This window comes from Narcine bancroftii, chromosome 8 (assembly GCF_036971445.1).
Source record: "Narcine bancroftii isolate sNarBan1 chromosome 8, sNarBan1.hap1, whole genome shotgun sequence".
Taxonomy (NCBI): Eukaryota; Metazoa; Chordata; class Chondrichthyes; order Torpediniformes; family Narcinidae; genus Narcine; species Narcine bancroftii.
Genome location: NC_091476.1, coordinates 175600797 through 175614651, shown reverse-complemented (window position 1 = coordinate 175614651; position 13855 = coordinate 175600797). Strand labels below are relative to the sequence as shown.

General features: G+C 41.2%; 2 protein-coding genes across 6 annotated transcripts in view; one reads left to right on the top strand and one right to left on the bottom strand.

The window, feature by feature from the left end:
• Positions 1 to 8059, top strand: part of LOC138741605 (stromal membrane-associated protein 2-like) — a 43771-nt gene extending 35712 nt beyond the window's left edge. The window contains exon 9 of one of the 2 annotated variants that reach the window (XM_069895923.1): positions 1152 to 8059. In XM_069895923.1, the coding sequence (XP_069752024.1) occupies positions 1152 to 1465 (314 nt within the window). In that variant the 3' untranslated portion in view covers positions 1466 to 8059. The remainder of the gene's footprint in view (positions 1 to 1151) is intronic. The other variant, XM_069895922.1, reaches the window with a different exon arrangement.
• LOC138741606 (regulating synaptic membrane exocytosis protein 3-like) overlaps positions 2296 to 13855 on the bottom strand; it is a 172519-nt gene continuing 160959 nt past the window's right edge. For 3 of the 4 annotated variants that reach the window (XM_069895925.1, XM_069895924.1, XM_069895926.1), the window contains one exon: positions 7963 to 12931. In XM_069895925.1, coding sequence (XP_069752026.1) covers positions 12719 to 12931 — 213 coding nt within the window. In that variant the 3' untranslated portion in view covers positions 7963 to 12718. Of the gene's footprint in view, positions 2542 to 7962; positions 12932 to 13855 lie in introns of those variants that run through there. The other variant, XM_069895927.1, reaches the window with a different exon arrangement.

Below are 13855 nucleotides of genomic sequence, written 5' to 3'. Positions count from 1 at the left end.
ACACCATTTAGGGAATAATCTCTCCTGTTCTTGCCTCTAAAGTGGATACCCTCACATTTATCCACATTACATTGCATCTGTCATGCCTTGGCCCACTCGCCTAATTTGTCCAAGTCACCCTGCATCCTCTACACAGCTAACCCTGCCACCCAGCTTCGTGTCGTCTGTAAACTTGGAGATGCTGCTTCCTATTCCCTCATCTAAGTCATTGATATATATTGTAAATAACTGTGGTCCCAGCCCTGAGCCCTGTGGTATCCCAATAGTCACTGCCTGCCATTCAGTAGTCTGACAACCATGGAGAAGAAACCATCTCTAGACCTGTTACTTTGTGATTTCATGCTCTTGCACCTTCTTCCCGATGGGAGGAGGGGGTGCAAGCAGCATGTGATGGGTCCTTCAATATGTTTGCTACCTTTCAGACAAGAACTGTCTTGATAAAGGGTTCAGAACATTGACAGATCATTTCTACCATGGACGCTGTCTGACCTGCTGAGTTCCTCCAGCAATTCTTTGTCTGCTCAAGATTCCAGCATCTGCAGCTTTTGTGTTTCTCCATTAGAAGAACTAAATTTGCTAATCTGTTCGGAGTTTATTCCCTGGAGGGTAGAAGAATGAGGGGTGATTTGAGAGAGGTATTCAAAATTGTGATGGATAGAGATAGATTAAATACAAGCAGGCTCTTTCCACTGAGGTTAGGTGGGTCAAGATCTGGAGGTCATGGGTTAAGGGTGAAAGGGGAAATGTTTAGAGGGAACATTAGGGGGAACTTCTTCATTCAGAGAATGGTGAGAGTATTTAACAAGCTGCCAGCTGAAGTGGTGAATGTGGGCTCAATTTTAACATTTAAGAAAAATTTAGATAATTACATGGATGGAAGGGATATGGAGATGGATGGAAGCTGAAGCCCTATGGTCCAGGTGCAGTTCAGTGGGACAAGCCAGAATAATAGTTTGGCACAGATTAGATGGGTTAAAGAGCGTTTCTGTGCTGTAGTGTTCTATGGTTCAGTGGCACTTCTAAAATGCAGATTTGTGTTGACCTAGCTAGTATCTCCATCTCCACAGATAAAAGGAAAGGCTGTGCTTGGATAGAATTAATGGCATCAAGAGATTGTTCCCTGTGTCCCACCTAACTTCCTTTAATTTCAGATGACTCAGCAGATGGCAGGGATGAACTTCTACAGTGCCAATGGCATGGTGAATTATGGACAGTCACCAGTTTCCATGGGAGCGGGAGCCTGCTCCTGGAACCGGTCAATCCCTGGGCACCCAGATGTGGAAATAAAAGGAATGGAAACATGACGAAAGAATCTCTCATGTTTCCGAACCAGGCAGAAGACATTATGCTTCTCTCTGGCCAATCTGCTCTATGCGATCTTAAATTCATTTTGCCTCTAGCTCCATGGACTTGGCAAGAACTTCATCATCAGAATGGCGGCATCATTACCAAAGTCAATATTTAAGATGTATATTTTTCTCCAAAAGAATCTTTGGGAAATCTAGTTCCCAAAAAGCTAAGTCCTTAATGGGAGCTTTGATCCTCAAGTTTGTGATGTTGGAAAGTGTTCTTCATAGAGCTTCAGCCACTCATTTCTAAATTCAGCTTGTTATTCAGGTGGGTGACCCACCAGCAGTAACCACAGGATATGCCTCGTTCCTGGTACTAGAATTATGAAGTTCGATCTTTGAACAAATCATCACATTTGGGAGGGAAAGGGAAACACTGATGACTGAGTTTGTCATTGAGCCTCAGAACATAGTTGGAAAGTATGTGAACTTGAGCATTAATAAGGCCTTACTGATGTTGTCAAAATCTGGTGATTATAGTTTTATTGTTCAGTTAATTATTTTGATATTATCAAATGAATTGATATTTGTTTACTGTAGTTAAGGCCATGTTTTTGAACCTTTTTTTTAAAAATTACTTGTTCATCAGCTGATTAGTGCCAGTTCATGCTTGACATCTGGCTGGGAATGTAATTGCAGGTGAGTAAAGCCTCGTTGGAGATCTGAGAGCATAAGTGGGGTGGACAACGTGTTCTGTACAAAGGAGATGGGCAACAACAGAGTGGGATGTCAGTCACATCCTTCCATCTTAAGAGCATTCTGCAAGCAAACTACATCTTGCCCAGTTGATGTCATTTCAGCACCTTTTTTAAAGTTCCAAACAAGGTTGCTCTAAAAATGGAGCTTGAGGCACTTGAGTGAGGTACAAGGGGGAAAAAAAAATTAGTGGCTTATTATAATTGTCAAACCAATCTTTGTAATTGAACGAAAAGATAAAGCCATTAATGTACTTATGCTTTTACTTTCTGGCTCTAATACTGCACATTGGTGGATGGAGAGCACTCAAACATGACAGCCTTGGCACTTGTTCCATCCCATGGCTGAACGCCGTCGGTGATTGGGCAGCCACCTGTATTCACATTGTAACGTTTGGTTTGCTCCTCGCTGATTCCCTCATCTCTCACCTTGGTTGGATGCAGGATCTGCTCGTTCCAGCAGTCTGTACTTCCTATTGATTTCTCCTCTGGACTTCCTTTGAGCAAAAGAGCAGATGAATGAAGGAGAGTCTGATTTTCCAGGACCAATAGGTTTTGCAGGGAGTGTCGCATACAGGGCTTCCTTACAAGCTGTGAAACAACTTACTGGGGGGGGGGGGGGGGGAATAGTTTGAATTCTGTGTGGGGAAAATAATGTTACAACAACTGGTAAAGATTTCCAGTCACCAGTGAAAATTTTCCCTTTACCTCAGATGAGAATGCATCCAGGGTGTTAAAGCACCTTTTCTGATTTTGTTCTCTTCAGGGTGGGAGGTGAAGAGGGAACACTTTGCGCTTACCTGCTACTTCGCTGCTTTAGCTTGTTTTCCAAGGGACTCTGGGCCAGGGTTTGGAGGAGCAGGGATGTTGAAGGGATAAAGATGATTATCAATTCTACTATGGCACTTACAGGACTTTTTATGCATTGGAAACCTGGTTCCCAGTTGTATACGGTTTAATTTTTTAAAATCAATTTTATAGTCATTTTTGTTCACTCTGAATTATACAAAAGTACATGATGATTGAAAAATGTCAGGGAAGTTGAGGCTTTAAATTAGTCATCAATTTTTCTTAACAAAAATCCAGCAGTTAAATGGATGCAGCTTATTTTAAGTTTTCAATATATTAAGAGAATAGAATCAGTCTCCTTCCCAGACAAATTTTTGGAGCCTGGTACAATGGGACTGTGTACACAGGGTCTGACCACTTGATCCTTAATGTCTTTGATTTGATCTTTAAGAGTTGTCCTGGTTGAATTTTCTCACATGATGATTGCCCAAATATTTAGTTTGCCTGGAGTTATGGGCCTGACATAGTTTTTTTTATTTTAAGAATTTCAAGAATGGCACAGTTAAGAGTAGCGTGCAATACTTTACAGTGCTAGAGACTAGAGTTTGAATCTGGTCCTGTCTGTAAGGAATTTGTACATTCTCAGTGTCTGTGTGGATTTCTTCTGAGTGCTCCAGTTCCTCCCAACCTTTCAAACGTATGGGCATTGTAGGTTCATTGGGGTATTTGAAGTCTGTTACTGGTAAAATGCTTCCCTTTCCCAATCTGAAATGACATTGACAAACATTTTGATTCAGTGCCTGGTACAAGAGTATTTGGAAGTAAATGTTTCCATAAAAGGGGAAACAGCATGTAAATACAAGGTTGTGCCTTTTCTGTGTTTGAAACCTGATAGGAATTTGCTTTTTAATTCTATGGTTTTTTGCATTAATTTCTGTTGAATTCATACCTCTCCTCAATAAGGACTGAACTCAAAATTCATGCCAGAGAAATGTTAAAAGTTACCATAGCCTTGGGCTTCATTTGCTGTTGCCCAGAGGAATGAGATCAGCCATTAATGTACTTATGCTTTTACTTTCTGGCTCTAATACTGCACATTGGTGGATGGAGAGCACTCAAACATGAATGCGATTTGCAACACTGGTTGTTTTACCAGGCTTTAAATGAGTCCAGCAAAATAAAATGCAATTTAATGTTAAATATTCTGCTTGAGGTGAGAAAAACGAGAAAGTAAAATGCCTGAATTTAACACAATTTTGAGTTTCCTCTTTGTAAGTATGAACATAGACAGAAGTTACTTGACATTGGAGAATGTGAGCTTGGACCTGGCACTTAGTGACTGGAAAGCTAGCTGGGTCAATGCTACCAAATGATTGCACACTCTATTTAAAGCCCATGGAGTTATTACTGGGCAATGGGCAAGACCAGTGTTGTACTGAAGTGCACGATTTCTCACCCAACATTGGTTAACCCTTTATGTCTGGGTGAACAATAGATGAATGGCTAAACAGAGAGGTGGCTGAGGGCAGCCAGAGCTCAGAACTCTTTCTCTGAAGCCAGCATGGAAAGTACAAGGTTGTAGGTAGTGTTTGTCATGTACTAGACAATGCCTTTCTAATTGGGTGAACAATTTCTGTATGGATAAACTTAAGGATAAGAATATACCAGGAGGTAGTAGGTGAAGCAGTCCTGATGCATTGGGAGAGACACCCTGATGGCAATTCATTGTCATTTATTCTGTTGCAAGAGCTAATTCTATGTATAAAAAAGGGGCAGTTCAGGTTTAATGTATTTCATTTTCGAAGCTAGGCTCTGCCAGCTATGCCGAGTGGGTGAAAGAATCTGGATCAGGTTGTAGTACATTTTTTTTGGAGTAAATGGTCAAACTTGCCCTCCATTTGTAATAGAAAGACTCTCTTCAAATTTCAACATCCTGCTAAAGCATAATCTGGATTCCAGGGCATTGATGTGTTGTTGACCAGACTCCTGACAGTGCTGTTCAGGTTTAGCAGTTGTCAGTCCTGGAGATGGTTCTTCCCCTCCCATCAATCTCTTCGCCAATCTAGATGGAAGTAGCATTGATTATAAAGGTTGTTGGAGTTTCTGTATCAGCACCATTAACTAATGGCAGCTTGCATCTAAGGTGATTGGGTAGGGTTCATAAGGACTGCAAGAATGCAGTTTTAATGTAACATATTGACAAAATGAATATATTAATATAAAGCTCATTTGTGATATTTTTATGAGGGCTGCTTTGTTTACAAGAATAAATTCCAATGTATAAACTGTGATTTAAGAGAAAGAATGACCTTTTTGTCTTTTAGAAAGGTCACCTTTGAAAGTTGGCCATAGTTCATTGCACAACCAGGACATGGCTCCAAATAAATAAGTGGGATGTACTTTAAGCAGAAGAATGGGTTTAAGGTGAAATTATTAATTCTGGATTTTCAAGGTTAGCTGGTTAGAAATAAATTTGTTTTTTGAATACACAAAGCTATTTTTCCAAAATATCCTGATTCAGGTTGAGATTATATGGGGGTTTCTGTTCACTATGTTGGAGTATTTTGATCCTAATGTGTGTTCTCTCAGACTTGAGTCTGAGGTTGGGTTTGCAAGGATTGTGGTAAAGCAGTGGCCATTGACCTTTGAATGACTGTTGGACTCTCATCTCCACTTTCTCAGGGCTACTTGCTACCATTATTATTCAGTGTGTCATCTGCAAACATCCACGAGCCACACTCTGCTTTGCCCTCTGACTCTACGTTTCTTGTGTAATAGCACTTAACCCTTTTGGCAACATTTGTACAGGAAACTGCCTGGGACCAGTTCATCATACAGTATCAGGCTTTGTGTTCTCCCCTCTGCCTTCCTCTTCACAAGACTGAGTGTTCAATGTACTATTGCACAATTCCTTTCACTGGTCTAAGCATGCCAACAATGGAGTAACTTGTGAATGTATTTACAGATTCTGCTTTTCTGCTTCCAGCTCTCCTGTATTTTTATATATATATATATATATATATATATATATATATATAATATACACTGTATATTCTAGTTAATATAAAGATTGTTTGGGGAACGTGGAAAATAAAGACTTTATCAAATATTTACTTTGTATATTGCAAGGAGCCGGGTTCTGATTTGAAATCTCACCACTCATTTCTGTGCCAGTTCGATACAGAACAAACAGTTGCACTGTTTTACAGTTTGGAAAGTTAAAACAGGGCAGGACTTGCACAGTAAATGGCAGTGCCCTAAGGATATTATAGAGCAGAGAAATCGAGAGGCATAAGTTCTTAGTTCTCTGAAGGTGGTGACACGGGTGGTGAAGACACTGATGGGCATGCTTGCCTTCATTGGACGTGACATTGAATACAGGAATTCGGGAGTCTTACAGATGTGTATGTTGGTGAAAGCGCACCAAGAAGATTGTATTCGGTTCTGGGCACCAAACCATAGGAAGGATGTGATTAAGTCGAAGAGGGTACCGAAATGTTTCACAAGGATGTTGCCAGATCTGGAGAGGGAAGCCTGGGTGTACTCCTCTTGAGTATAGGAAACTGAGGAGTGACCTCTTGGAGGGAGATAAAATTATGAGGGGTGTGGATAGATGGATGTTCAGTCTAAAAGTTGAGGATAGAAATTTTGGATAAGTGAAGAAAAGATTTAAAAGGGGCCAGAGGAACAGGTTTTTCATACAGAGGGTTCAAAAGGTTCCTTTTATTGTCACGTCATAATATATTAAAAATGAAATATTACAAGATATAGGTCAACTTTTGTCTGCTCTAAGGCAAACAAAGAGTCACCATGAGCATTGCCCGGTGCCCCTAACAATGAGAGAAAGAGAAGCAAAGAGAGTCCCTTCAGAGTCACTGAGTGTCCGATGATTCGTCTCCAGCGCTCCTGCAGCCCCTCTTCAACTGCAAAACTCCAGTTCAATCCATCGGCAACCCGAGCTCCAGGTCTAAACCTCCGATATGATCAGGAAGCTTTCAGTGTCTGAAGTCCCTTCAGGAGCCCTTGCCTTTTTAAATCCCAGTTTCAATACTTGTTCCCATAAGCTAGTTTCCACCAGCCTGCTGTGGGCCCTTGGACTGCAGGTTGCCTGCAGCCAATCTGGGTGTTTCAGCCACTAAGCCCCTAGCTCAGTGGTTCTCAACCTTTTTCTCCACTCACATTCCATTTAAGTAATCCCTAGGCCATCGGTGCTCTGTGATTAGTAAAGGATTTCTTAAGGTGGGATGTGGGTGGGAAGGGAAGGCTGAGAATCACTGCTCTGGACCCAATTGTTACTGAAATATTTTGCTTGAGAAAAATTGTCATTGGCCCATTTCCTTTGGAGTTATGAAACCATGCACATAACAAGTTAATGAGGGACAATTAAAACAGTGGGTTTCAAACTTTTTCTCTCCACCCACATACCACCTTAATCAATCCCTTACTAATCACAGAGCACCGTTGGCATAGGGAATACTTAAAGTGGGATGTGAAAAAGGTTGAGAACCACTGACCTTGGGTCTTGGTCACTCTCCTCAATGGGAGGTGACCTCCCCTTTTACTGGTGCCCTGTGCCAGTCCACTACTCCCCCGAAGTCGGCAACCCCTCGTAGCTGCTGCTGAGCACAGGCGTCACCATCTTGGGCACAGATGCTAAGGTTGTACAATTTTATTTAAAAACACCATCAGCTCCTTTAACTGGCCGTTTAAAGCCTGTTCAGAGCCACTGGCATTAGGACTGGGCGGTTGAACCCTTTCATGCACTGTGGTATCTCCGCTCTCCCGGGCCTGCACCATTACAACAGCTTCGGCATCTGGGTATATTGGAGGAACTGCCAACACAAGTAGAGGCAGGAGCAATTACAAGGTTTGCGACAGATTAGAAAGGTTTTTGAGAGATATGGACAAATGCCAGCAAATGGAACTATCTTAGGACAACAACTTGCTTGGCATGGATGAGTTTGGCTGAAGGGCCTGGTTCATGCTTTACACCTTTATGATTCAAAGCTGCTTCTACATTATCCCATCCATTAGGGTCATACAAAAAGGACCCAGCAAGTATTAAGAATGAAAACTATTGGAATTATGCAACTGTTCTCAGAGTATGAACAGGCAGTTACTGCCAATATTTTTATTAATTGAATTTTACAAGTCCATGCAAATACAAGCTGTGTCTGTGCTGTTAACAGGATTCTTATTAAAATCACTAGGTTTTGTTTTACAAAATTACCGTGTGCATTCTTATTATCTGCAGATTCCTGCTGCTTATAAACAACATGAACAATTCCAATAATAGACAGGTAACTGTGGAGCCTGTTCAAGGCAAGAGGTATAAAATGATTGAAGAGCATAAATATAAAAATGACCATTCCTTTGAAGAGATGGTATCCATTTTTCAAGCCTATTGTAATCACAGTTTGAAACTATCGAAAAAACCATCAATAGGCACCAACTGTGTGGTGGGATGTATTCAATTAATTTTCAAATACAGTATTTTGTTTAATTATCTCTGGATAAGAAATGCACTTTTAATCAACTGATATTGTTATTACTTGCGCTGATTCAATGTGTACACATTGTTGTTGTTTGATGACTTTTTTACCCAGCTTTGATTGTGTCCATGTTAGGATGCCCATGGCTTTGCAGAATTGAAGGGCTTAAAATCAGTTGTCCCGGATCCCAATAATTATTTTTCTAGAATCACACATACTAATACTGCAGGAGTTGGGATGTTATGGTGAAGTTGTACAAGACATTGGTGAGGCCAAATTTGGAGCATTATGCACAGTTTTGGCCTCCTAACTACAGGAAAGATATCAACAAGATTGAAAGAGTGCAGAGAAGATTGACAAGAATGTCCGGACTTGAGGGACTGAGTTACAGGGAAACATTTAAACAGGTTATGATTTAATTCCATGGAGTGTCAGACAATGAGGGGGGGATTTGATAGAGGGATACAGATAAGAGTAAATCCAAGAAAACATTTTCGACTTGAGGCTGGGTGAGACGAACAAGAGGATGTGGATTAAGGGCGAAAGGTGAAATGATTAAAGGGAACATTAAGGGGAAGTTCTTGCAGAGAGTGGTGGGGGTGTGGAACAAGCTCTCAGTTGAAGTAGTGAATGTGAGCTCACTTTTGGCATTTAAGAAAAAATTGGATAGGCGCACTGATGGGAGGGTAGGCAGGGCTATGGTCTGGCTGCAGGTCAATGGGACTGGGCAGAATAATAGTTCAGCACAGACTAGATGGGCCAAAAAGCCTATTTCTGTGCTGTAGTGTTCAATAGTTCTATGAATTGTATGTATCCATCTTCCCAAATCTGTCTCCTGAGCAAAGCTTATTTTTTAGCCTTAAATTGTTATTACTTTTTCTAATATTTTCACTTTAGGTTTGATGATAATGATATCAGGTAAGCCAATTAGGACTGAGATGAAGAGAAATGTCTTCACTCAGTGAGTTGTGAACTTGTAGAACTCCTCTCTCAGAAAGTTGTTGAGACCAGTTTGTTAGATATATTCAAAAGGAGAGTTGGATGTGGTCCTTGTGGTTAAAGGGATCAAGGGGAATGGAGAGAAAGCAAGAAGAAGGTACTGAAATCTCCTGAAATGACTCCAAAACCTCTTCCTGGCTCTAGACCAAACCTTCAGTCTTCTGTTTTACCTGCAGTAAGGATGGGTCTTCTGTTTCATGGGGATGGCAAGAGGTGCAGTTGAACCACTGATTGCAAACCATTCATCAGATTGGACAGGCACTGAGGAAAATGTTGTTCAGTTTTGGTCTGAGTTTGTTGGGGCTATGCCCAAGGTACGGTGCACTCTAGACTTGCAGCGATCAGATGAGGGAAAGAAATGTGTGTTAGAATACAAAGAAAGCTTGAGTAGACTGGGTATTCATTGGAGCATAGAAGGTTGAGGGGGGGGGGGTGGATTTGATAGAGTAGATGTGAATAGGCTCTTCCCCTTGAGGGTAGGTGAGATTGGAATGAGGGGTCATAAGGGTTAGGAGGTGAAACTTCAGAAGTAACATAAGGGGAAGCTTCAGACAGTGGTGGCTGAGTGTAATGACCTTGCGGAAGAGGTAGTTGCAGCAGGGTTAATTTTGTCATTTAAGAGAAGGTTGGATGAGTGCATGGATGTGAGGGGATTGGAGGGTTATGGGCAGGGAGCAGGTAGGTGGGACTACAGGAGCTCACTTAAATCAGTGCGGACTAGAGGGGCCGAGATGGCCTGTTTCTGTCCTGTAATTGTTATATAATGATCCTGTCATTGGGGAATAGTTCTGAAATATTATTGAAAGTTTCGACACCAGGCAGGCATCTCACCTGTTAGCTGGGAAAACCAGGGGAGAGGAAGAGAATTCTATAAAATTGGAGAGCATTTATACCTTTTTCAAACTTTGTTACAGGCTGCCAAAAATGGTTGTCTTCTACTGGTTAGCATTCTGATTGAAAATGTCACATGTATGTACAATACTGAGGAGATGCTTAATGCTCTTTATATAACTTCACAAAAGACAGTGCAATCGAGGCTAACAACAGGTGCTTTATAATTTGACCAAACTTTACAAGACCAGTTACTCATTATTATATCAAACCAATGATATGACCGCTGATAGTTTGATAGTAAAATCATGTTACTTATACAGAAGGAAATGTCCTTTTAATCATCTGATGCATTGGATCTCAACGTGTTGGTAAAAGTGCATAAAGTTCTTATTTTAAAAAAACCATCTCCGTCCTCAGTACAAAATTGTTTTGCAGTCCCATCCTTGTTATGTAGAGAAATCCACAAAACACCTTCCATGCATTAGGTAATGAATACCGTGAGCATCCTATCAAACAAAAGGTAGTGTTTTCCTTCGGTCCCTCTTTGATGGAGCTCAACATTGGTAAGTCAGATCACGGTAACCACTCCCCATCTTGACTAATCAAGTGTCCAATTATTTATGATTTCATCAGGTCGTATGTTTTTTTCTGCCAGAGGTTCCTGCCATTCTGCTTGTCTCTTCATACTTGTTATAAATCCAAGAATCAACACAGAGTTGTCTGTGCTTTTTTGCCACGATGTGAAAACATAGTAAGATAATAGCTACATGAGTGACAATGCTACATTTTTGCCAGAATTACACAAAATAACACACACAATCATACCTTGACAATCACCCCATTATCAAGTTTCTGCATCCATGGGAAGGTGGAGGACAGGAACAATAGATCTTCATATCCATGCGTTCCTCTGCTGTGATGCCTTCAAGTTCTTCATGGATTTACACAGGAGGCTACGTTGAGCAGCTACAAAACCATAAAGTGCTTACCTTTGAGTTATTCTGCCCTTTTCCAGTTTTTTAATGGTGGATTTAATGAAGTCAAATCACCTTCTGCATCATCTCACAAATCCACCATTTGTGTTTATTCATTCAGGTCTGCAGGTGGTGAAGGCAAACAGCCATTGGCCACATCTGGGCCCATATCTTCCCGACAGACGTTTGGTCATGCGAAGTGTCTAACTTCCAATCTAAGGTCCCATGAAACCCTCTTCCTGTGGTATGTTCGAGTGTTAGGCCCACACAACACTCCAACCGAGAAAACCAAGACTCCTGTAGAATTTTTAAAATAATTACCTATTGTGAATTTTCATTCCGTCTCTGGCCCAGAATGGCTCCATGCCTGTGTTTCTTTCTGATAGTCTACAATTAGTATGGTATATCCTTTGGTCTCATCACCTGGCCAATGTGGCTGGGCCTGATCTACAGATGAAGTATTTTATCTCTCTTGGAACTTCTTAAAACAAGGCTGGTTTCAACATCTTTTGAATAGACAGTGCTAAATATTTTTAATCGAGAGTTTGGGATATTTTCTGAATCTAAGGCTCACAGTGCAGCTCATTGAAGAAAAATTAAACAGTAGCCCTTCTGATTCCTTTGCTGCCTGTGGTCAGAATCCCTCGTTCAGAGTTCCATATTCCCAGAACGATTATAGCACGTATTCATTTGCAGTCAAGAGTTTTAAGATGGTTAAAGCATGCAAATGTCCATTGTTTAATATTTTCTAGGATGCAATAAGACGGATATGTGTAGGTTGTATTACGTAGAAGAGGGTTCTGGGTTGGGTTGGACGAAGCAGGAGTTCTCAGTCCAGCCAATGCTTGCTTCACTGAGCTTTCAGTGCACGGAATAAGCAATGAGCCATGTGCCTTCCTTCAGTGGCCTGTAGGAAGTGCAGAAGGGAGGAATCGTGCTGCCTATCAAGGTTCAGGGTGCAGAAGGAAAGGTGATATACCAAAGGTTGTAGAAATATTCAGCATGCCTTCTCAAACCTCATTCGATAGGCGAATACTCATGCTCAGAGACACCTGTAAGGCATAGGTGGGATCAAACAATGCAGGGTTCAGGGAGGAACACTGTTGTGGTGTGAAGAGTCAACATTCTTTCCACATGGACTCAATGCTGACATCATCCACTGCTTCTGAGAGAGAACCATTACAAAACATTCCAAATGCAGTAAACTGAAGGGAATGCATAACTGTCTTATGAGAAGAGCTGAAGTTTTTTTTCTCTGATGAGGGCTCCATGCCCACAACAGGAAGCTGTTGCCCCGTGGGTAAACATGACAGCAGTGAGGAGAGTGTAATCTAATCTCAGGAAAAGGAAGGACAGTCCTTGAACTGTGGTGAAAGGACGGTCTATTGCACGTTATCCCTTATACAGATGAAATAAATATTTAAACGAATGCACAGGTTGCAGAGATGACTTATACTTCTAAGGTCAACAAAAATAATTTTAAAACCCAGGTACGAGCATTAGCAGCAATTGGTTGAATTGCACAGTATTTACATCCACCCCCTTGGCCATTCTGATGATATACACTTGTTCTGGCAATGGAGAATTTAATGGCCAGCAGGGCCAGTGCTGCTATCCAGTGAAGACTGGGAGAGTCGACGAGTGATGGGTGCCATTGTTGAATCCACAAGAGAAGAGGTTGGGAAGAGTTTGTACCACCCTGTGACTAGTGTGGATAGGTCGAGCTCCTCCAGCAGGATCTGGGCCATTCCCATGAAATATTTGTGGTCCATCCGACCATAATCTCCCCACACTATGACCTGAAAGTACATCGAGAATGCAGTCTGAATTAAATACACAGTAAATCCCCACCTCAATGTCTCATTTACATCCCTAGAGCTGCCTACTAGGTAAAGTTTTCTCAACACTGCACCACAGAAGGTCCCAGAATATTAACAGCATGAATTAGATGGAAACAAAAGTTCCCAGTACAGTAAAAGTCCTAAAATCTGAGCTGCTCGGGAATTGGGTCACTCCGTATTTTCCAGATTCTCAGTCAGTACTTTTAAAATTCAAGTTTAAGGAGAATAAACAGGTAAATTTTGATCATTTAAAATCATTTTTCGTTTAAAATGTAAAGTACAAAAAAAAATCAAATAAATGTTTTTCTTCTTTTCCGTGACTTCTGCGTGGTCACTTGTTGCTGCTGTGCATCTATGGCGCTTACATGTGCACCCAAAAGCCGAGAGTTTTTGAGAAGTCTGGATTCTCGGGAGGCCCGGATTTCTGGCATTCAGATTTTTAGACTTTTACTGTACTTGTCAAACATTCCCAGATAAAGTGCAATACGTTGGCAGTGAAAGAAATCATTCACTATACTCCCCTATTGGATAGTCAAAGGAATGTTCTGTTTACACTCCCCAGTAAACTGTTCCTTAATAGATATATCATGGGTAAGGTATTGGGAAACCTCTTTTAGTACTGATTCTACCAATCACCAACACACTTAGGGCAATTTAGAGCAGCCAATAACCCTCCCATCTTTGGGATGTGGGAAGAAACTGGAGCACTGGAGAAAATCCATGTGGGCACAGGAAGAATGTACAAATGCCACTCTGTTAGTACTCAAGATCAGGACTGAAATATGGGCATGAATTGGATTGGAGAACTTGCAGTGTCAGGTAGTGAGTGGTGTGACAGATTTGAGAGGGACCTAGAAGTCTTCAATTCATGGGCAAGATCAG